Source organism: Sus scrofa, chromosome 16, assembly GCF_000003025.6.
Source record: "Sus scrofa isolate TJ Tabasco breed Duroc chromosome 16, Sscrofa11.1, whole genome shotgun sequence".
Classification (NCBI taxonomy): Eukaryota; Metazoa; Chordata; class Mammalia; order Artiodactyla; family Suidae; genus Sus; species Sus scrofa.
In genome coordinates, this window is record NC_010458.4 from 66,252,861 (window position 1) to 66,275,941 (window position 23,081).

The following is a 23,081-nucleotide window of genomic DNA, read 5'->3' on the forward strand; positions in this document are numbered from 1 at the left end:
CTGAGTGTCTCATGGAATCCCCAGGGTCCAGAAGGGCCAAAAATCCCATCTAGTTCAGGCCCCGAAATCTGCTTCATGAGTTGTCTTTTGTGTTCTTTCTCATCAAGTGGTGATGGAATTGGGTCTAGACCTTGGGCTCCTGTGTTACCTGAGCCTGCCCTCAAACTCTCACCATAGGCGTCCTCTATAGAACCTCTCCTTTCCTTGCCTCGTAAACTCTAATGGTGGTTTTGATTTATGTGATGGCTGATGACAGTTCTGCTTTCATTTCTCCATTATCAGGGCCCGGGGCCCAAGGGTCTGGGCGTGGGAAAATCCAGAATGGCAACAGAACCTAATTCCCATCTAGCTTTCCTTTGGCTCTCAAGAGCAGTCTTTGTATAAACCACCCAGTGGGAGAGGTAAGCGCATTTTATTTAAACTGCATGGCAGCCAGGAGGACAGCGACCGACACACCATTTGCAAGTGCGCAGACACACAAGCGCTCGCACCAATGTTCGCGCACGTGGAAGAAGTCCCCTATGGGAGTGGACAAAGCGGTGCGTGCACACCCACACCATCGCCCCCCACGTTTGCACACAAACATGAGGGGCCAGGACAAAAGTGCTCAGCACATTTTATAATACATCCCAGATGAGGGAGGCCATTCAGGAGGGAGGAAAGGGAAGATGATGAGGCAAAAGAGAAATGAAACCAGAAGGTCCCGCCCTGTCAGCATTATCTGGAGTATAAGAAATGGAATTTGGACAGACAGACAGACTCCTGGGCCCTGCCAACAGTCAAAATGTCCAAGGGGCCTCTGATTTTCTGGCTGGTGATTGAGCTCTGGCGGCTTTGTCTGAGTAAGTGTTTTCATGGAGTCTTTATCTGAATAAGTGTGCTGAGTCTTTCCATCCAGGAAGCCCTGGAAAGTGTGGTATCCTGTGATGGGTTTCTGTGCTTGATAAGGACCTCATAAAAAAGCCGAAGCCTGTTTTATTCCTCCATCCACTTAAGTTCTCTTCTTTGAAAGATCTCTCCCTTTCTTTGCTAGACAGGGTTTATCTTGAGACTGGTTTGGGGGTTTTAAGGTTGGGGAGTAAGTATGTTCATACCAGAAATGGCAATTTAAGAAGAGGCACAGAAACAAGGGATCAGACAAAATGGGGAAAAGACATGTTCTTTGCCGGTGTTGCTAGCACCGTCAGAGCCAGGGGAATTTGTTCTGGTAAGAGCTCTCGTTATAATTGTTATTTTTCTCTGTAGTGGTAGGAGTTTTTGTTTGCTTCTTGGTGTGTTTTCTTTTACTGGGGATCAGGTGTCAAGGTGCGGTTTACCTTTTCAGCACATCTTTCCCAGATTTGGGATGATGCAGATGTCCACACTGCATCTGCAATAGGGCAGAATGCTCTGGGCTGAGCTGGAGTCCCATCTTGGTCACTAACCATGGACACTGGTGATTATGGCCCTTCCATGTATGAAATGAGGGACATGGATAAGACCAGTTTTAAAAATCCGTGATTCTAGGACTAGCCAATATCTAGTGTGCCTTGCCGTTTTAAAAGTTCATAGTTGTCTGCACATGAATTTTTCAAATGCACTGCATGAGAAAACACCTACATTCCAAGGAAAGCAGGCCTCCGTCGTATTGTTCTGTGTGCCTTGCTTTCCTCTATAACTCCATGCATCCTCTGGTATCCATGGTGAGGCATTTCCTGACCATGCAGAGCCTCCAAACTGGTCTACGTGTTTCTGCTATGAGTTCCTGTCCTCCCTGGAGTCCCCACCCCCATTAGAGAACATGTCACCCTGTCGTAATGGGTCACTTTACTGCCTCTCTCCTGGATACCCTGTAGGAGTTGATGGAGAGAAAGCAATTCCTGTCCCTTTCCTTGTCATTATTTTTGACTGGTCTTTGTCTTGTCCTGGAGACTGGAGGTGTGGAGGGTTTTATTTTGTTATGCCGATTGTCGCTATGGCTGGACGCTGATTGAGTGGGCTTCTCCAGCCCCCCTTGAAGAAGACAGCACCTGGTGAATGGTCTGGTTTTTCATTTGTGCCTTTCCTAAAATGACCATTTTATTTTATTTTATTTTATTTATTTTTGGTTTTTAGGGCTGCACCCACGGCATATAGAAGTTCCCAGGCTAGGGGTCAAATCAGAGCTGTAGGCGCCAGCCTACGCCACAGCCACAGCAACACCATACCCGAACTGAGTCTGCTACCTACACTGCAGCTCATGGCGATGCTGGATATATTAACCCACTGATCTAGGCCAGAGCTCAAACGCACGTCCTCATGGATACTAGTCGTGTTCGTTACCACTGAGCCACAACAGAACTCCCTAAAATGACCATTTCAGAAGACAGTGACTGCTCAGACTCCTCAAGGATCACAGATGGAAGTGCTCTTAAAAGATGCCAAATCCGAAGGTCCCACTATGGTACAACGAGATCAGCAGCATCCCTGCATCGCCAAGGATACAGGTTCCATCCCAGGCCCAGCACCGTGGATTAAAAGAGCTGGCATTGCCACAGCTCTGGCTGTGACTTGGATTCAGTCCCTGGGAACTCCATACGCTGTGGGGCAGCCAAAAAAAAAAAAAAAAAAAAAAAAAAAAAAGATGCCAAATCAAACCTCTCACTCTATAGATGATAAAATTGAGGCCCAGATTAGGAAAGGGCCTTGCTTAAGGTCACCAGCTAGAGAAGGAACCAAGCTGGCCCCAGGAATCAGATTGTACCCCTTAATCCAAGGTAATTCCTAAAAAGGGAAATTGATTGGATGCCAGTGATTCCTTTGCTCCAGGATATTTTTGCAGCTGGAAGGAACAATTTCTCATCCTATGTCTAAATTCTGAAATGCCTGATTACTTGTACTAATTGTTTATTAATTTCAGGTGGTATTTAATACTCTATATGATGTGACCTTGAGAACTGTTTCTGAGGCAAGCGCTGTCTATCCCTTCTGTCTTATGACGTTAATGAGATCAGGATTGATGTGGCTTTCCTCCAAAAAACACAAAAGCAGTAACTGGCAGAATGAGGTTTCCAACGTAAGCCTAACGAGTGCTTTTCTGCCACACCTTCTTCCTTTTTTCAATAATAATTTTTAATCCAATGAGTAATACAGAAAACTTTAGTGAAACAGTTCAAATGTTGCAAAGCTAAAATCCCTTTGACTACGACCCCTAAGCCCAGTCTCTTTCCTCTGATCGAAGAGCTGCTGACACAATGAGTTGGGTGTGTGTCTCACCAGCCACTTTCCTATACGTTTACCTTCATTAAGTTTGTACCTACAAAAACCTGAAAATTGATTTTTTTTTATTTTGTAAAGAGTTGTGTATTTTATGCATCATTTTGAAATTTCCCCTTTTCATGCATTAATAAGGCTTGGGGGAATTCTCATCATGGCTTCGCGGAAACGAATTTGACTAGCATCCATTAGGACGCAGGTTCCATTCCTGGTCTTGCTCGATGGGTTAAGGATCCAGCATTGCCGTGAGCTGTGGTATAGGTCGCAGACATGGTTCAGATCCTGAGTGGCTGTGGCTATGATATAGGCCAGCAGCTACAGCTCCAATTCAACCTCTAGCTTTGGAACCTCCATATGCCACAGGTGCGGCCGTAAAAAGACAAAAAAAAAAAAAAAAAAAAAAAAAAAGCTTGGGGTTTTCATGCCAGTTGATGTCAATCTGTCTAATTCTATTAATCCCGTACAAATGGTTGCATGGAATGACCATGCCATGGCTTAGCCACTCCCCACATACACGCTGCATTCCACTCATGTACGTATGACGCTGCAGGAAACATTTGCAAATAGGTGTCCTCACGCATATGTGCTTTTCTAGAGCAGATAACAAAACATGAAATTGCTCAGGCTTAGCTACCTCACAAGTGTGTTGGACATTCATCGAAACTGCCCAATCGCCCCAGAGTGTGGCTGTACTAACTCATATGCCGTTTCACTCAGTTTATTCCAAGAGGAGAAGTTATTTCCTAAGTCCCCATCTGGCCAAAGCTTGATAGTCTCAGTGTTCTAAATGTTTGCCAGTGAAATAGGTGAAATTTACTGACCACTTATATTTCCTTATTAAAAATTGCCCATTTGGTCCTTTGCTGGCTTTTCTATTGAGTCTTTCTTTATGGAGTAGTAGGGTGCCTCCTTACATACTGTGATACTTGGGAAAATAAGCTGTTGAATCTCCAGTAGAAATAATACTGTCATATGTTTTGTATTAATTTGCCAAATATTCTTAGGGACAATCTCATATTTTATTTTATATTTTATTTTGTGGCTGCACCTGCTGCCTATGGAAATTCCTGGGCCAGGGTTTGACCTACGCTGCAGCTGCAGCAACACTGGATCCTTTAACCTACTGCAAGGGGCCAGGGAACCAACCCATGCCTCTTCAGAGACCAGAACAGCTGCAGTCAGATGTTTAAACCACTGCACCACAGCGGGAACTCCACAAGCTCATATTTTAGAAGCTAGTTTTAGGTGCACGTGTTCTGGGATGCTCACACAGCTGTGGGTGATGACAATTCTTTTTTCCCTGGCTTCTCGGGGAGGAGGGGGGCAAAATGGGCTTCCTGAGCATTTATAGTCTGTGAAACATCCCCACTGTGGCAAGGTAAAGAGATGATGAATTCAGGAAAGGCACCAGTCTGGTCTGAACTTGGAATGAATTTTCATCGTGAGAGCCAACTCTGAAAAGCCCAGCAAGCACATCATTTGGCTTACTGCCAGGGTAACTTTATGGCTTGTGCCCACTTTCTCTCCAAGAGGGGTAGCTGCAAGTTGGTGAAACCTGGGTCAGGAAGGAACCCAGTGCCACTGGCCATGTCTTATACAACTTAGCCAACTAGGTTAACAGAGTTAGTGAGTGGAGAGTCTTACAGGAGGGTTTCTTGAAGAGACGCAGAGATCTAGATAGCTAAGAAGGGACCAGATGTCATCCAGAAGTACAACAAGTCTGTCTCTCCTTTCAAAAGCATGGTTGGTTCAGATGATCACTGGTGCTCAGTGAAACCAGAGCTTTTAACATTTGCAGCCGTGAAAATGTTTCACTGACTCTCAGAGACGGAAATGATCTTAGAAGAGATTGTCCAGTGGCCCGCAAACACTGAGTGAGTCCTCAGTGATGCCAGCATAACCCAGAGAATGTGATTATGTATGTTTCCATGGGGCTTGGCTGGAAAGGGTTGGGCAAAAAAATAGGTATTTTTTAGTAAGCTCCCCGGGTCATGCTGATGAGCAGCTGAAATTGTGAAACACAGAAACGTCATTTTACATATGGTGATTATGTTCCATTTCACATAGCTAATATGGTAAACCTAATCCTCCAGCATTTTTGTATCACAGCTGCCTTTCTAAAGAATTCCTGCAGAAGTTCCCATCATGGCTCCAGCAGAAACGAATCTGACTAGCATCCATGAGTTCGCAGGTGCCATCCCTGGCCTCTCTCAGTGGGCCAAGGATCCGGCGTTGATGTGAGCTGCGGTGTAGGTCGCAGATGCAGCTCGTATCTGGCATTGCTGTGGCTGTAGCGTAGGCCAGCAGCTACAGCTCTGATTCAACCCCTGACCTGGGAACTTCATATGCTGTGGGTATGACCCTAAAAAGACAAAAAAAAAAAAAAAAAAAATCCTCGAATGCCACCTACGTTTATATTCTCTAGCAAGATACAAATGGTCCAGGGCAATGAATTTCTACGTCTAGGGCTAAAAGGAGGGGAGGACAATGTTATATAATTCAGGGCCCCATCTACCTGCCATAGCACACTCTGGGTTGGAAGGAAGAGGGAGACCCCTGGGAAGCACTCAGCTGAATGTGATCACTGCTTATTGAGCTGCCATGGGAAGAGTGCTGTTTGGGACCTGTTTCTGTGAGTTAGTGGGACTGGGTTAAAGGATCTGGTTGGTCCATTGAAGAACCAATCAGCTTATTGCATAGAACTCAAGACCCTGAGTTTTTAAGTCAGTGAATCTGCTGTGGCCATGAGGTCAGAGACTCAGATAGTCAACTGTTTCCACTTGCAGGATAGAAGGTTGTGAGTTCAGAGCTTAGGAACATTGAGGGGCCTGGTAGAATTTGGGCTCAAGAAACTTATACACTGTGACTCTCTTCATCTTCCTAGAAGCAGAAGTTCCCATCATGGCTCCAGCAGAAACGCATCTGACTAGCATCCATGAGTTCGCAGGTGCCATCTGCACCATCCTTGTGAGTTTATTTCAGAGTTTTAGTACCTCACGACCTAGTTTTCTCATCTTTTCTTGCAGCTCCAACTGCCGCAGAAATCGTCGTGACGGGGTTTTTGGATCAGTCGGTGACTTTGCCCTGTATGTACTCATCCTGGTCTCCTAACAGCAATAGCATGTGCTGGGGCAGAGGCCCGTGTCCCAAATCCAAATGCAATGATATGCTTCTCTTCGCTGAAGGGAAGAAGGTGGTGTCGAGGAAGTCAGCCAAATATGACCTTCTGGGGAATATCCAGAGAGGGGATGTCTCCTTGACTATCTACAACACCAAGCCAGGTGACAGCAGTGTGTACTGCTGCCGCATCGAGGTGCCTGGCTGGTTCAACGATGTGAAGATAAATATTCGCCTGGAGCTGAGAGGTGAGCACAGAAGGACTCCTGTCTGTGGAGGGAGAGGTTCAGGTTAACAGGTCATGGATTCAAGGGGTGATGTTGGAGGAGCTGCAGCTTCTTTGGCAATGAGAGGGTGGATTAAATACGAGGCACGTTTATGATGAGAAGAGACACTATCTGGAGCCAATGGAGCCAAGAAGCCCACGGGAATGAGTGACAGAGTGGAAGGTGGAGGGAGAGGGCGGGGAAGGGGACCAGTGAATTGTAGGGCCAGTCTGAAGAGGGCAGCTGCTTCTTATCTAGGGGATTTTCATCTTGCAGAAATTTGGACCCAGGGTTTACAGATCTCCTAATTTTTATGTGAACTCAATGGGTTTTCAAATGTTCGCAAGGACTTCAAAATTTTTAAAAATATAAGCGTTCTTGTTGTGACTCCATGGGTTAAGAACCCAACATAGTGTCCATGAGGATGCGGGTTCTATCCCTGGCCTCGCTCAGTAGGTTAAATATCGGGTGTTGCCTCAAGCTGCAGCATATATAGCAGATGCAGCTCAGATCTGGCATTACTGTTTTTGGCTATGGCTCCAGCTGCAGCTCTGATTCACCCCCCCCCCCCACCCCCAGCCCAGGAACTTCCATATGCCACAGCTGTGGCCCTAAAAAGAAAGTAATAATAATAAAAGAAACCACTAGGTGGAGGAAATAAAATGTGGCTTTGGGTTAGCTTCAGTCCACGAGGCAACAGTCTGCAATTACTGGCAGAGGGGAAAGGACAGGGCGATAGTCAAATCGGTTTTCAGGTGATCATTCCTTCTGTTGCTGTCAATTGCTTTTGATGAAATTTGCAACATGGCAGAACTCCTAAAGATTTGAGCTTCATAGGGGCAGCCTATGGTTGAATTATGCAGCAATAATCACCTCTCCAGCCTGTCTGGAATGGAGCCACTCAAAGTCAGCTGTGTTCAGCCTGCACCAAAAATGAAGATTCTTAAGCTCTGTTCCTCACTGGTCTGGCATCTTGGAAGGCAGGGTCTGGCTGGCCAGAGGCTTCCCAAATTTCTTAGGTTACTTTCATGCGCTCTAAAATTTGAGAACAACGGATGTGAATGCTTCTAATTAGAGAACTGTCATAGGCATTAGTATATTTTCTGCTCAAAGCAACTTTGTGAGATAAGGGATTATTCAGATTTGTTGAAGTTACATGAAGCTATTCCAAGTCTTACTTTTCAAGCCTGATCTAACCAAGTCTTATTTTATGAAATACTGGTTGACTTCAACACTCAATGAAGTCAGTTCTAAGTTTGCTTGAAACTAATGATGTCTTTCTCGTCCATTAGAGTTTATGGACATTTGGCATATTTAAGAGATGGTGGTATCTGTAGAATAACTGTAGCTAAATGGACTCAAATTCAAGTGTTTAGGGGGTGAGTGGGGGCTGGCATGAACTGATCTTTAATATCTGAAAGAGGTTCCCTTTTCACCCTATGTTGCACTCTCAGGGCTTGCTTTTTTTAGATTTTAATTTTATTTTGTTGTGGAAAGATTCAGCATGAGCTCTATGCGCTTCACAAATTTTCAAGTGTGCAACAACCCTGTTGTTAACTATGGGTACGATGTGTGCAGCACATCTCTAGAGCTTATGCATTTTGCTTGACTGTAGTTTTGCTTGGGCTCACTTTTGATGTGACCATTCATTTACGCATGCATGCAATGTTTTCAGAATGACTGCTATGTGTTGCACTGTGGTAGTTATTAGAGTTGTAGCAGAGAACAGAATATGTAGCAGCTTTTCCTTCATGCTGTTTACAGTGTACTAGGAATAGCAGATATTCAATAATAATCAACAAATAAATGTGTTGTTAGGCACTGTAACACGTGCTGTGAAGGTCAAGTATGGGTGCAAAAAACCCACTGTTTTATAGAATACAGAAGACCTCCTTGCAGAACTGTCCTCTTAGCTGAGACTCGAGGGGTTAAGTAGGAGTCGGTCTAAGAAGACTGAGACAAGGAATCAGTTAGGACAAAGTTCCTTCTACTGGAAGGTCACTAATATGGTGAAAGCACTGCAGAAAGGCCAGTGGGCTGGGGAAGTGAGAAGAGAGTGGAAGCCTGAAATTGGAAAGAAAGAACCAGAGTAGGTGGGCTCTTGTGGGTGAGGTTGGGGGTTGGGTCTCTATCTCAAGGGCAAGGAGGACCCAGTGAAAAAAAAGTTTTAAGTGGGTTGTGACATAATTAGATGTGGCATTTTCAAAGATTACTCTAGCCAATGTGTGAAGAAAGAATGGAAAGGGCAAGACTGGAACTAAGAACCCCAGTTATCATGGGCCTCTTAATGGTCCAGGTACATGGACCAGGTGAGGCAGGAGAAACACAGAGAAATGGATGGATCTCAGGTATATCTGTGTTGTTTCCCTCTTCTTCATCTCTACTTGGCCTCAGACATACCTTCTATTGGTTACAGCCCCCACAACAACCACCCGTCGTCCAACCACCACCACCACCACCACCACCACCACCACCTCTGCTGCTGTGGCGACAACCATCACTGTGCTTCCAACAACAGCCGTGACTACGCCTGACCCCACAACCAGAGCACCGCTTCAGATCAGAACCACCAATGCCCTCACAACCACAGCAACTATGTGCCCTCTGACAACCGCAGGCTTCCTTCCCGAGGAAGACACGATTCCTCTGACCCATGAACCACCTACCGAAAGGCCCTTCCTCACTGCAGGTACCTGTTTCACCTGGGCATTCTCTCCCTTCTGCTGGTCACACATATCTTGGATGCCTTGGAAGAGGGTCCCCCTGCAGAATGGGGCAGCCCAGCGACTTGCTCTTGAGTGTGTGTGTGTATGTTAGTTTGCTAGGGCTGTCGGAACAAATACCACAAACTGGGTGGATTAAACAACAGGAGTTTACTTTCTCATAATTCTGGAGTCTGAAAGTCTGAGATCAAGGTGCCATCATGTTGGTTCCTTCTGAGATCTTTGTCCTGGGTTTATAGATGGCTGTCTTCTCTCTGTGTGTCTGTGACCTGGTCTCCTCTTTTTATGAGAATGCTGCTCATATTGGATGAGGGCCCATCCATATGACCTCATTGTACCTTAATGACCTCTTTAAAGATTCTGTCTCTGGAGTTCCCGTTGTGGCGCAATGGTTAATGAATCCAACTAGGAACCATGAGGTTTTGGGTTCGATCCCTGGCCTCGTTCAGTGGGTTAAGGATCTGGTGTTGCCGTGAGCTGTGGTGTAGGTCGCAGATGCGGCTTGGATCCCGTGTTGCTGTGGCTCTGGCGTAGGCCAGTGGCTACAGCTCCAATATGACCCCTAGCCTGGGAACCTCCATATGCCGTGGGAGCGGCTCAAGAAAAGGCAAAAAGACAAAAAATAAATAAATAAAAAAAATAAAGATTCTGTCTCTAAATACGGTCACCTTCTGAGCTACTTGGGACTTAGGGCTTCAGCTTGAATTTGTGGAGGACACAATTCAATCCATAACTCTGTGTGTGTGTGTGTGTGTGTGTGTGTGTGTGTGTGTGTGTGTAGCTTTGCTAAATTGTTCTTTTTTGTTGTTTTAGGGTTTCCTTTTTGTTGCTGTTTTCTTCCTTTGTGCTTTTGAAAGGTCATCATTTTTGGTTCTCCAGTTGACCTCCCAGGAGGTTTGGAGATGCTTAGTAAAGAACCAGGAAATGTTACCCTGGGTCAGACTCCAGTTTCAAACTGCCAGGGGTTACGTCTCTTCCTGACCATTAGAGATTGGTTGAAGAAAGACCTCCAGATGCCTTAAAATATACCTTGATGGTGAATTATCTTTCTTTTTCTTTTCTTTTCTCTTCCTTTCTTTTCTTTTCTTTTCTTTTCTTTTTTCTTTTCTTTTCCCTTCCTCCCTCCCTTCCTCCCTCCCTTCCTCCCTCCCTCCCTTCTTTCCTTCCTTCCTTCCTTCCTTCCTCTTTCTCCCTTTCCCTCTCTCCCTTCCTTCCTCCTGAAACTTTCTCTCTCTCTTTTTTTTTTAAAGGCACACCCACGGCATATGGAGTTTCCCAGGCTAGGGGTTGAAGTGAAGCTGTAGCCTCGGCCTATACCACAGCCACAGCAACACCAGATCCAAGCCATGTCTGCTCCCTACACCACAGCTCGCAGCAACTCCAGATCTGTAATTCACTGAGTGAGGCCAGGGATTGAACCTGTGTCCTCATGGATGCTAGTCAGATTCATTTACCCCTGAGCCATGACAGGAATTTCATCCTGAATCTTTCTTGATCTTGCATCTTGGACCCCTCATTGAATAACTAGTTCTATTACTTATGGAAGGTTATCAAAGCTCTGATTTCTGAGGTAAGAATATTATAAAATAATCATTAGATAGATTGAAGGCTTAGGCGCTTCAGCTGCCCTGATGGGGCCTAGATTAATTTAAACAACTTGACAAATTTGAATTGGCTAATTCTGTTATAATCTGAGCGGTCACCTAAAGTCCATGAATGCTAAGCCAATCTTTTCTATCCCTTTGGTCTTTAAAACCATCATCTTAGAATACAGCATTTGCAGTTTTTCCCTTTGATTCCTTTTTTTTTTTCTTTTATTTTTTTAGGGACACACCCGAGGCATATGGAAGTTCCCAGGCTAGGGGTCAGAGCTGCAGCTAGGCCTACACCACAGCCACAGTCATAGCCATGCAGGATCTGAACCACATCTGTGACCTACACCGCAGATCATGGAAACGCTGGATCCTTAACCCACTGAGTGAGGCAGGGGATCGAACCTGCGTCCTCATGGGTGCTAGTCAGATTCATTACCACTGAGCCATGAAAGGAACTCCCCCTTTGGTTCTAAGAATGACCTACCATCCTGGAGGAAAATCTGAAATAGACATGGAAAAGCACAAACAACTATCAAAACAGATCCAATTTGTCCACTCAGCACCAACACTTATTTTTTAGTTGCCTTTTATCAACACTTTTTTTTTTTTTGCTTCCAGAATCAGAAACTGTCCTCTCTAAAACCTCTCAAAGAAGCACTGAGGTGACTTCTACAGACACTGCCTCACTCATTTCCAAAGGTATTTGGACGGGGCTCTCTTTGTCTTTCCTCCTCCTTTAGACTGCAGGGAAACATTGAACAGAGTGTCCCTGGCTCAGATGGCTAGCGACAAGTGTTGGCTCCTGCGTGCCATGAGGCCCACAGGGGATGAATTTTTGTCAAGACTGCATTTGTGGCTCATGAGTTCCTCTGGATTTGAGAGGGAGAGAGAGAGACCCATTGACCTTGATGCGTTCCTGCATTTCTCCATGGAAGTACATCTCTAGAGTGTTTGCCTTTCCACTGGGTTGTGTTCTGCTATCTCATCCCAATTCCAAGCATACCAATCTTCTCTGTTGAAACCCCGAAGGGTGTACTCACCTGATTCCTTGACTTTTTATAGTGGGGGGAGAATTCTTTTATTCATTTCTCCTTTTATCCATTGGCCAGAATTCTTTAGGAATTTGCTAGAGCCCAGGGGCAGAGAATACCCTGAAAATAATTCACATCCTTGGAGGTGCTCGAGGGTACTGCCTGGGCTTGACTATCAGTTTTCGACTGATTATCCTGTGGGTCTCTGGCGTAGGTTGTGTGACTTCATGGATTTAAAGAACTTAGATGGGTGCCTGACACATTAGTAAGCATGCCTGTAGTAGCTGTTACCTTAATGGGGCTTACACTCTAGCAGAGGAAAAAAAGACATCTGTGGGGTCGATAAATCAAGGCTGGTGATAATACGATGTGAAGAGGCAGTAGAGTGCCTCATGTGTACATTCTGGCTGGGTACAAATCATGCCTTTTCTTTGCTGTGTGACTTTGGGAAAGTTACTTGATCTCTCTGGGCCTTCGCTTCCTTACTGGTCAAATGGGAATAATAAAACATCCACTCCGTGTTTCTTTTTGAGAAGTATATGGGAGAAATCATATAGATTATATAGAACAATGTCTGGCATGTACTCAATCTTAGTAAACATTAACTCTTCTTAATGAGGGGGCAGTGGGGCCCCTCAAAGAGTAAGGCAGGCTTCTACCTCAATTTGTTTTCTCCTTTCCTTTTTTTTCCCCCAGAGACCAGAGACTGGATTCTCCAGTCAACGTCCCAGACATCGATGTGGGGAGAGAGGGATTCAGTGACTTCTCAAACCAGAGGTAGGGGGGCTGTGCTCCTGCCAGTGGTTTGTCTGTGGCTGTGGGAACAATTGTCATCTGCGTGTCTTGGGATTGTGCCCTTTGGGTCCCACTGTGGTCACATCCTACATCCTCCCGCAGCTGGGATGAAAGTGAAACTTGCTCACAGCATCAGTGCTGGCTCCTTCCCTCCCTGGCTGGTCCCACTTCTGAAACCTCTCTGCTAGAATCCCCCTTCTTCCTCAGCCACACTGACCTGAAGCTAAGAATTTTAGTAGGAAAACCACTATTGTTTTTTCAAAATATGACTCGATTTTTAATTTAGGCAAATAGTACACGAATGTATTTTTGTTGGGGATACATTTCTAAACAGTCTCAGTAAGATTCTCTTTGACTCCCTTTCTTTAATCCCAGTTCCTCTCCTGAGTTAATCACTGATATTAGTTGAAGGGGATTATTTCTCAGAGCTTTCTCTACTCCCTTATGTGTTGGTATAGGTAGGAAAGTATACAGACTTGTTTTCCATGTGAATTTTTAAAACATGCTCTCATACGCTGTGCAGCCTTCTGCATTTTATTCACATAATATTACACATTGAACCACCTTCATTTTTCATCCATGTAGATCTACATCATTATTTTAAATTGCTCTATGGTATTATTATTATTATTATTATTTTGTCATTTTAGGGCTGCACCTATAGCTTATGGAGGTTCCCAGGCTAGGGGTCTAATCAGACCCCAGCTGCTGGCCTACGCCACAACCACAGCAATGCAGGATCTGAGCCGCATCTGCAACCTACGCCACAGCTCAGGGCAACGCTGGATCCTTAACCCACTGAGTGAGGCCAGGGATTGAACCTGTGTCCTCATGGATACCAGTCAGATTCATTCTGCTGAGCCACGACAGGAATTCCTGCTCTACAGTAACTTACACTATGGGTATTGATAGCATCCATCGCCCATCGAGGGGCATTTTGGTTATTTCAGTGCTTCATCATCATGAATAGTCCGCAGTGAACGTCCTGGTAGATGAGTGCTGCCTTAGGTGTTTATGCAAGTGCTTCTCCAGCTAGGGAAGTGGCCAAGAGGGAGAAAGCCTAGGTTGAACGAAACGGGTGCTTTTCCATGTGATAGCTATTTCAAAATTGTCCTCCAGAAAGGCTGTGCCAGTTTATCTTCCCACCCCCAGACTATCTGCGTTTCCATATCCTCCCTGCCCTTAATATGACCATTTCTTTAATTTTTTTAAAAATCTGCTGAGAAGAAAATGTCATCTCGTTCTTTTGTTGTCCTGATTAACAGAGAGTTGGAGTGCCTTTCTCTGTGTTTATTAGCCAGAAAGCAGCCATCCTTTAAATCTGTGAAGGAGGCAATGTAACAGCATTTGACAAAGGCTCAGAAGATGGAATTAGAGGGGCCAGACAAGAGTGAGTGGAAAGGGGAGAGGTTCTGAAGGAAGATTATCAATCAAGATGAAATGCAAGGGTGATCTCATGATGAAAAGCTTTGGCATGCGCTGACTCCTGCAGTGGGATGATGAGAAATCTGGACTAGATGTCAATAACTAGATGCCGAGGATCCAGAACTTCTTTGGAGTTCTCATGTGGCTCAGTGGGCTAAGGAGCCAGTGTTGTTACTGCTGTTGGTGTGGTGCGGGTTCGATATCTGGCCCAGGAACTTCTGGATGCCATGGGCGCAGCCAAAAGCAAAGAACAAAACAGAAACCAAGAAAGAAAACTTCTTTGTCCGTGGGGTGGGGTAAAAGTGGGGGGGTATTTTCTGGCAGAAGGGAAAGTAGCAACTGGAAAGAGAATAGAGGATGGGCAAAGAGTTTTCCAAACATTATCATTTATTCCACTAAGTCTTGGATTACTTTACATTGACTTGCGAGGAAATAAGAGGTCATCTGATGTGTTACCTTCTTCTCTAATATCTGTAATAATTTCACTGCACTCTTCCTTGGTGAATCTTGGGAGAGAGAGCACTTGTTGTGATACCCAGAAGCAGTGCTGCTGAAGAGGAGCTTGTTACAGGATGGTGTGTCAGTCTCTGTGTAACATCTGCTCACTGTGGAAGAAACCAGGGTTTACTGGGCACATATCATGTGCTAGCACAGTGTCACCTGTTCTCCTGAGCTACTTCATTCAACCCCTCTTAGCAGATGCTCTTATCTCTATTTTATGTAACTTTCTCAAGGTCACACAGCCCTTGAGTGCCAGATCTAGGAAGTCTAGCTCTGATTCCATTCTCTTAGATACTATTTTATTTTGCTTTACCTTTCTGTCTGAAATAAAAGAGCACATTCTTGGAGTTGCCGTTGCGGCTCTTCAGGTTAAGAACCCAACATAGTATCCATGAGGATGTGGGGTTCGATTCCTAGCCTTGCTCAGTGGGTTAAGGATCAGGCATGGTCACAACCTGCCACATCCTGTAAGTCCCAGATGTGGCTCAGATCTGGCATTGCTGTGGCTGTGACACTGGCCAGCGGCTATATCTCCAATTTGGCCCCTAGCCTGGGAACTTCCATATGCCACAGGTACAACCAAAAGAAAAAGAAAAAGAAAAAAAAAAAAAAAGATCACGTTCTTGTCACTTATTCTTTCTTCCCATTGGTTTTTGTAATGAAACATTTGTAATAATCGTGGTACCTACCACCTACTGAGGATTTAGCTTTCTATTAGGTGCTACATAAGCATCTTATTTAACTCTCACAGTGACCTTCTAGTCGGGTACAGATAAAATCCCATTTTATGATAAAGAAATGGAGGGTCAGAGAGTTTATTAGAGGAGCTAACAGCCGCTGAGGTCTGTCCTTGTTTTAACCCGATGGATTTTACATGTATTACCTCATTTGATTTTCGACAAAGTCCTATGAGAGAGGTGGCATTATCACCTCCATTTTAGGGTCCATGAAGGTCAAATAACTTGTCCGGTAGCTGACAGACCTGAATTGCACCCATGTCTACTCAACTCTGATGCCACTTTATCACCGTGCTATGCCACCCCCCTTCCCCATCAACCCTCTGGAACCACTTAAAGAATGAGACTACTTCTTCATTCACATAAAAATGCTTCCAACCCATTTCAGAGAGCCTGCACGCCTCTGTGGGGGCTAAATACCCCCAATTTCCTCCTCACTTCTTTGTGTAATTTTTGGATGGCAAGACCTTCATGGTTGAGTGTTGCTTTCAATCTTCCAAATTGAGCTTGTTGGAATGAGTCTTCCCTAAAATTAGCATAACCTAGAATGGCAATCCTTTACCTCCTTTCTACGGCTGCCTGGAATGGAGTTCAGAGATGTGGAGTGATTTGCCCAAGATCACACAGCAGAGAGAGAGATCTGGGGCTCACACCCAGGTTTCAGGGATGTTACGATAAACTGTGTCCATGGATTCCTAGATGGGATTGTCTTTGGAATGAACTGGGGAGATGGCATGAAGACCCTGAAATTATATATGTGTATAATTGTGACTGTGTCTATGTGCACGCCCATTTTTTCTGGGGGAAAAGTCTAGATTCTCCAAAAATTCTCCAAAGCCCCAAATGGTCAGGAACCGTGATTCAAACACAAACAAACAATAATAACAACAATAAAAATTCTCCTAGGTTTCTCCCCCTTCAGGTAAGGCAGTCAGTTGGGGGAATTGCAACTCTTACCCCTCTGGGAAGCTTGGAAATCAAATCACTCCAACTAGCCCAAGGATTCATTTAATTTTGTGCTTGTCCACAGGAATGTGCGAAATGGTCCCAAATTGCTCTCTAAAGACCCAGCATCTCCAGTGGGTGGGGACTTTGAAGCCAGGGTGAAGAAAACCCCACCACCACATAATTTCCTAAATAAAATGAGATGGCTTGGGATTAAGTCCTCTGCTGATTATGCCTCACCAATATCCCACATTCTTTTTTTCTAGTCCTTTCTTCTCCGTCTTCTGATAGCATTGAGCCGGGGTGAAAAGACTTCTACTGGGGAGTGTGAAGGCTCAGGGTTGTATTCCAATCCCATCATTTTATGATTTTTTTTTCTTTTTCTTTTACAATCTCTGATTCTTGTTCTTTCCTTTCCTAAATCTCACTTTCCTCCAAGGAAGATAATAGGCATACACTTTTTCCAGGGCTAGTAAGGGAGGACGTGCATGGGAAAATGCCTGGTGCATCTGGCTGGTTCATGAGCCCTCATGATGGGGTCTCGTCCTCTCCTTTCTCCATCTTTTCTGCTCTTCCTACTCACACCTTCGTCCTCAAGCCAGGCTGGCAGGGGAACCAGAGGCCACTAGTACCACCTCCCTGCTGACTTGCTGTCCCTTCTAAGTACAGACTCACTTTTTGTTTTATGATTTTTTTTTTTTTAACTGCTTATCACACCCATGAAGCAGCCGATGAGTGACAAAATTCCAAACTTGGGGAAGTGACAAAAGCTTTTAAAAACATCTCATGGGAGTCATTCTCTATTCAGTGTTAGAATGAACCTGTGATCATGAAAGCTTCTCACTGACTCCTTTTCACAGGGGGGTACAGAACTAGCAGTTATTGCTTTAATTCCTGTGGGTAGGCATCGTTTATCTTCTGATGCCTCTGAGTTGTTCTGTCCTTCTCACGTCATTCAACCTCGTGAGGCTCCTCTCTGCCATTTAGGCTTGGAGACCCAACTATGCCTGAAAAAGAGCTGTGGTCCACTTTGCCATGAAAGGGCTTCCTGATTTGTTTTATTTTTATTTTATTTTATTTTTAAAATTTTTTTTATTGGCTGAGTCCACAGTATGTGGAATTTCCTCTTCCGGGGCCAGGTATTGAAACAAAGCCACAGCAGTGACAATGCTGAATCATTCCACTGCCAGGCCACCAGGAAACTCCTGCATTATTTATTTTATAAGACAACTCCTGCTGCTCCAGGGCTCTCTCTACTTTATGTAGACATCATCTGAAGAGGCCCTAGCCAGGGTGGCAGATCCTCACCTCCACTCCATGGCTGCCTAGGAATGGAGCTCAGAGATGTGGAGTGACTTTCCCAAGGTCACACAGCAAGGCTGAGGCAGAGTTGAGACTCACACCCAGGTCTCAGGGGTTTTCAGCTTGGGCCCATGAACTTCTAGGGTGGTGGTATCTGCAGAAAACTGGGAAACGGAAGAAGATGGGAAATTGAGCCCCAGAAATGGGCAGCGATTTGAGAGAGGGCTGAGACCCAAGGTCAGTTCTGCTGACCCCATAAACTCTTGGTCTTTGTCCCAGGACTGGCAGCCACTCTCTCCCTGCAGAGTTTCCCTGGGGGCAGATTTTCACATTTGCTCCTGAAGTGTTGGGATTCACTTTTTCTCAGCCCCTGGGTGGATCATTATACTTATTGGCAGCATGACATCCAAGCTGTAGAATAATTTTCAAAAAATTTTTTTGGCTTTTTTAGGGCCACACCCATGGCATGTGGAGGTTTCCAGGCTAGGGGTCTAATCAGAGCTACAGATGCTGGCCTACGCCACGGCCACAGCAATGCCAGATCTGAGCCATGTCTGCGACCTACACCACAGCTCACCACAACGCCAGATCCCCTACCCACTGAGCGAGGCCAGGGATCAAACCCACAACCTCATGGTTCCTAGTTGGATTTGTTTCTGTTGCGCCACGATGGGGACTCCATAATTTTCAAATTTAATCCACCCAGAGAGGCATGAGGACTTGGCTGTCAACCCAGGAAAAATGGGGGAGGGGGAAGATTCCTCTGGTAACATCTCCCCTCCTTGAGATTCTTCTAGTAGCTTTTTCTTGGCCCCAGGGTTAGGATGGTGGGGAAGTGAGGATCGGGTGCCTTTAGGAGCATTTGTTCTCTTTCTATATTATTCTGTTGTACAAAACCAGCCCCAGCTTCATGGTCCAGAGCAAGCTGGCCTTTCCACGGAATCAAAGGCGTCTCAGAGGGAAAAGTGGCTAGAGATGGGATTTTAGCTCTTTATCTGGGCATTTGGTTTGGATACACGGAAATAGGTACCATGGTATTTGGTAAGGGCCTTTCATATCTGTCATTTGCTAAACATGGCTTACCTAGTTGCTTCTTCATGCATGGCTCAACATACAAAAATGAGAAGGTCTTGACCTCTGCTCTTAAAGTGGTGGGATAGACAGGTTTGACCTCTGCTCTTAAAGTGGTGGGATAGACAGGCTGGTGCAGAGCACACAGTTGTTCAGTGGGCTTTGTTTGGGGACAGAAGTATGAAAGGTGCCTTTGTGGCCCAAAGAAGGGAGAGCTGGATTCTCCCATGGATGGGTGGGCCGGGGTGATTGTGCTTGATCATCTTGGAATGGGCTCTTTAAGAAGGAGAATGTGGCATTCCCATCGTGGCTCAGTGGTAATGAACCTGATTAGTATCCATGAGGACGTGGGTTCGATCCCTGGCCTCACTCAGGGGGTTAAGGACCCAGCATTGCTGTGAGCTGTGGTGTAGGTCACAGACACAGCTCAGACCCTGCATTGCTGTGGCTGTGGTGTAGGCTGGCAACTGCAGCTCTGATTTGACCCCTAGCCTGGGAACCTCTACATGCCTCAGATGCAGCCCTAAAAAGACAAAAAAAAAAAAAAAAAAAAAAGAAGAAGCTTTCATCAAGTAGAGAAGGGTGAACAAATAAGGGAGGACAGCAGATCAAAAACAGAGGGAGGACTTCCCTGGTGGCACAGCAGGCCAAAGGGTCCAGTGTTGTCACTGCTGTGGCTCCAGTTCTTGCTATGGCTCAAGTTTGATCCCTGGCCCCAGTACCTGAGTCTATTGTGGGCACAGCCAAAAAAAAAAAAAAAAAAAAAAAAAGAAGACAAGAACTTGATAAGAGCATAAAATCTTTGGAGGTTGTTTAATAGCCTAGTTTAATCTCACGAAGACAGGGAGCTAGGAGTGGCCTAGATTTTTTTAAAGGACTTGATTGAAGTGCACAGTGTGATCTCTGTGCGAGGACACCCCGAAGGCCAAAGCTGAGTGATTGTTGGAGAATAAATGTTAGGTGTTCTTTCAAGGAGTTGGAGGGTGACTATCTGGAGGAGAGGCAGGGTGGAGGCAGAAAGTTCATCCTGGTAGAGGAGAAGGGGAGGTGGTCAAAGATGGGCAAAGTAAGCTTTGGTCTAGAAGGGGAGATAGAGGGGAGTGAGGGTGGCATCAGTGAAGATGGAAGAACAATCAGATCCCACATCGGCCTCCCAGGGAGGTAGGTCCAGGACCTCGACTGTTGGGATCATCTGGTCTATTTCTTCCAGACCCGGCCATTGACTGGACCGCCAGGGCGCTGAGTCAACAACTCGATGGCCCAACTCTCTCCAAGGCTCACAGCATGAGGACCTCTGGGGATGGGTGCAGGAAACTGAAGCCCCCAGAAGGCATTAGGGCTTGCTGGTGTAGTAGCCTCTTCATTCTGCACAGAAGCAAACTGAGGCATGAAAGGAGTTCAGAGAAGAGGGCCTATGTAAGACTCTTTTCTGGCCCCCCGGTCAGAGCTCTTCCCCCTCGGCTGCACTCTTCTATTGAAGGCACTTTCTGGGTCCTCAGTTGATTGAGGGCTTAAAGAACCTGTAGGAGGCATTGCCATGCTCAGAGCACATTCAGCAGAAGGTAAGACAAAGGCAGAGGAACAAAGCAAAGCTCATTTTCACTCACAAATGCCATTGTTAGGAGGAAAGAAATTGGATGCAGTTGGTTTCAAAGTCAACATCTTTCATTGAGGCATTAGCTGATTTGTTTTATCTCTCATGCCCAGCACTGTTCACAGGCTGGACTCTGGCAATCTGGGGATAAAGGAAAAAGACAAAAAGTGGATTCTCATGACTCTTCTCACAATAGTGTTATAGTCTATCAACCATTCAGATGATTTTTTTTTCATTAATAAAGTTGGAATTGAATCCCTGAAATTCTGGCATCAAAGAGCTCACCTTCAGAAAGGTCAACCAGATAAAATGAAAGCCGGTTGCCAGGGCTTAGGAGAGACATCTCCGTGGTAAGAGGTACAGAGGGTGAAAGCAAAGTTGGGGACCAGCCATTGAAATGGCCCCAAGATGGGCCCTCATTGATGGTTAACCAGGGGACCTGGGTGCCCGCTCTGTAGGCCAAAATGTTCCTGTGATACCAGGTCAGGTGCTGCAGAGATCGTTGGTTTCACACGAGGGTAGGCTCACTGGATAGACCTCGGCGAGCTCTGCAGTGAAATGAGGCGTCTTTTCTCCCCGCTGTGGACAAGTCAGTGAATAAAGTTATCAATGCCCTTTGGCAAGAACCTACCCGCATTTGTGGATTCCTGACCTCAGTGATGCCCGCAGCACAGCAGCGGGGAACAGAAGTGGAATTTGGAATCCGATTATCATGGCTCTGCCATTTACCAGCAATCATCCCTAGCTATGAAGCCCTGGGCGAGATAGGGGACCTCTCTGGGCTTCAGTTTCCTCTTCTTTTAAGAATTCCGCTCAGGTTTGCTAACCCCAGATTGATTTGGAAGTTCAAATGTGGTAATAAATGAGAAAATGCTCTGAGCATTTTCAGCTGCTTCCATTGTGCTCACCATCAACAGGAATAACCATTGGGATTTCTTTCCAGAAACTGCACCCACCCCGGTGGTGGAGGGCTGGGGTTCCATTCCAGCTGATCCTCTTCTCCCTGTGCCATGAAGTAGCATGGGCATCCACCCTCCAGCACTGGTCTTTTCATGGCAAGTGTGTGAACCCTTGCTGCATTTCCCAAAGGCCCCAGAGCCCAGAGGATACGAGCTTGGGGTCTGTGGGCGGGTAACGCTGCCTTTGAGGTTTGCTGTCTCCCTTCCTAGCTATGTCACTTGAACCAGCTGCCTGTCATCTCTAGGCCACAGGATTCCCACTGTGAGACCAGGAGGACAATATGGGGCCCAGGGCAGAACACTCTCTGAGATCCCGTGTGACAATACTTTGCACTGTGATGGGTGGTTAGTGAGTGCTTGGTGCACAGTATCCATTTATTACTCCTGGTGTTAAGAATCCAGAGGGTTGGAGTTCCCATTGTGCTCAGCGGTAACAAACCTGACTAGCATCCACAAGGACGCACGTTCAATCCCTGGCCTTGCAATGTGGGTTAAGGATCCGGTGAGCTGTGGTATAGGTCGCAGACGCGGCTCAGATCCCAAGTTGCTGTGGCTGTGGTGTTGACCAGCAGCTGCAGCTCTGATTCAACCTCTAGCCTAGGAACCGCCATAGGCTAGGTGCAGCCCTAAAAAGACACCCCCCCCCAAAAAAAAAGAATCCAGAGGGTTCTTTGTGAAACATGTACCTTGCCACCTGCCCATCAAGCCTTATTGACCATCTGGTGAGGGCAGAGCAGGCTAGAACTGCCCTTAGAAAGGAGTCCCATGGGGCAGGATGAGGATGAGGGCTTGTCTCTGCTTCCCTGAGACCCTCTCGTGTCGGCCTGTGAGAGCAGGGGCCTGGGGGCAGTGACTCTGGGCTCTCTCCGGGATGAGGAGATTTTCCACTTCTGGGGTATCCTTGGAGGCAGTGGAAGGTGGAGGCACAGTTTGGAACTGAGTGACTCTTCCACGGCGGTGTTCTAGAGCCTCTGCTTTCCTTCTGTTACCTCATCTGCATGGATGGGAAGTCATTCTATCATTCCTTACTCTCTATGAGCCGCACTGGGCGCCAGCAATGTCTGCTGTTTTCTTTCAAAATTAAGTGGTTTTTCCCTTGGAGCTAAGGAACACTTGATTCACGTATGTAATGCTCTGTAGGTTAAGGCACAGTGCTCTTTTTGATCATTTCACATATGAAAAACATGCTGGCGTTCCCTCATGGTGCAGCAGTTTAAGGATCCAGCCTTGGAGTTCCCATCGTGGCACAGCAGAAATGACTCCGACTAGGAACCATGAGGTTGCAGGTTCCACCCCTGGCCTTGCTCAGTGGGTTAAGGATCCGGTGTTGCTGTGAGTTGTGGTGTTGGTTAAAGATGCGGCTCAGATCTGGTGTTGCTGTGTTGTAGGCAGCAGCTGTAGCTCCAATTAGACCCCTTAGACCCCTAGCCTGGGAACTTCCATATGCCTGGGGTGTGACCCTAAAAAAAAAAAAAGATCCGACTTTGTCACTGCAGTGGCTTGGGGAGCTGTTGTAGCGTGGGTTTAATCCCTGGCCTGGGCATGAAGCTATGGGTGCGGCCAAAAACAAAACAAAGCAACCCCCCCCCCAAACATGAGGAGGTTCCCCAAATTTAAAGGAAGTATGTGAATTCATTAAATGTGTTTTCTATTTTCAAAAGTTGTTTTGGGATTCTAGATCTGCCTTAGACCTACCAGATAAGGTCAGAAAATAGGGATTCCTGTCACTTCTTTTGTTACTCATTACTGTGAAACCTTGAGTAAAACTGTCTCTGTAGATTTTTAG

At 45.9% G+C, this 23,081-nt stretch overlaps 1 protein-coding gene across 5 annotated transcripts in view; it reads left to right on the forward strand.

Annotated features, from left to right (window-relative positions):
* TIMD4 (T-cell immunoglobulin and mucin domain containing 4) overlaps window positions 712-23,081 on the forward strand; it is a 39,392-nt gene continuing 17,022 nt past the window's right edge. The window contains exons 1-6 of one of the 5 annotated variants that reach the window (XM_005672593.3): window positions 712-842; window positions 6,261-6,599; window positions 9,034-9,306; window positions 11,554-11,634; window positions 12,663-12,743; window positions 16,455-16,582. In XM_005672593.3, the coding sequence (XP_005672650.1) occupies window positions 785-842; window positions 6,261-6,599; window positions 9,034-9,306; window positions 11,554-11,634; window positions 12,663-12,743; window positions 16,455-16,531 (909 nt within the window). In that variant the 5' untranslated portion in view covers window positions 712-784 and the 3' untranslated portion in view covers window positions 16,532-16,582. Of the gene's footprint in view, window positions 843-6,260; window positions 6,600-9,033; window positions 9,307-11,553; window positions 11,635-12,662; window positions 12,744-16,454; window positions 16,583-23,081 lie in introns of those variants that run through there. The other 4 variants (XM_021076831.1, XM_021076833.1, XM_021076832.1 and 1 more) reach the window with 4 other exon arrangements.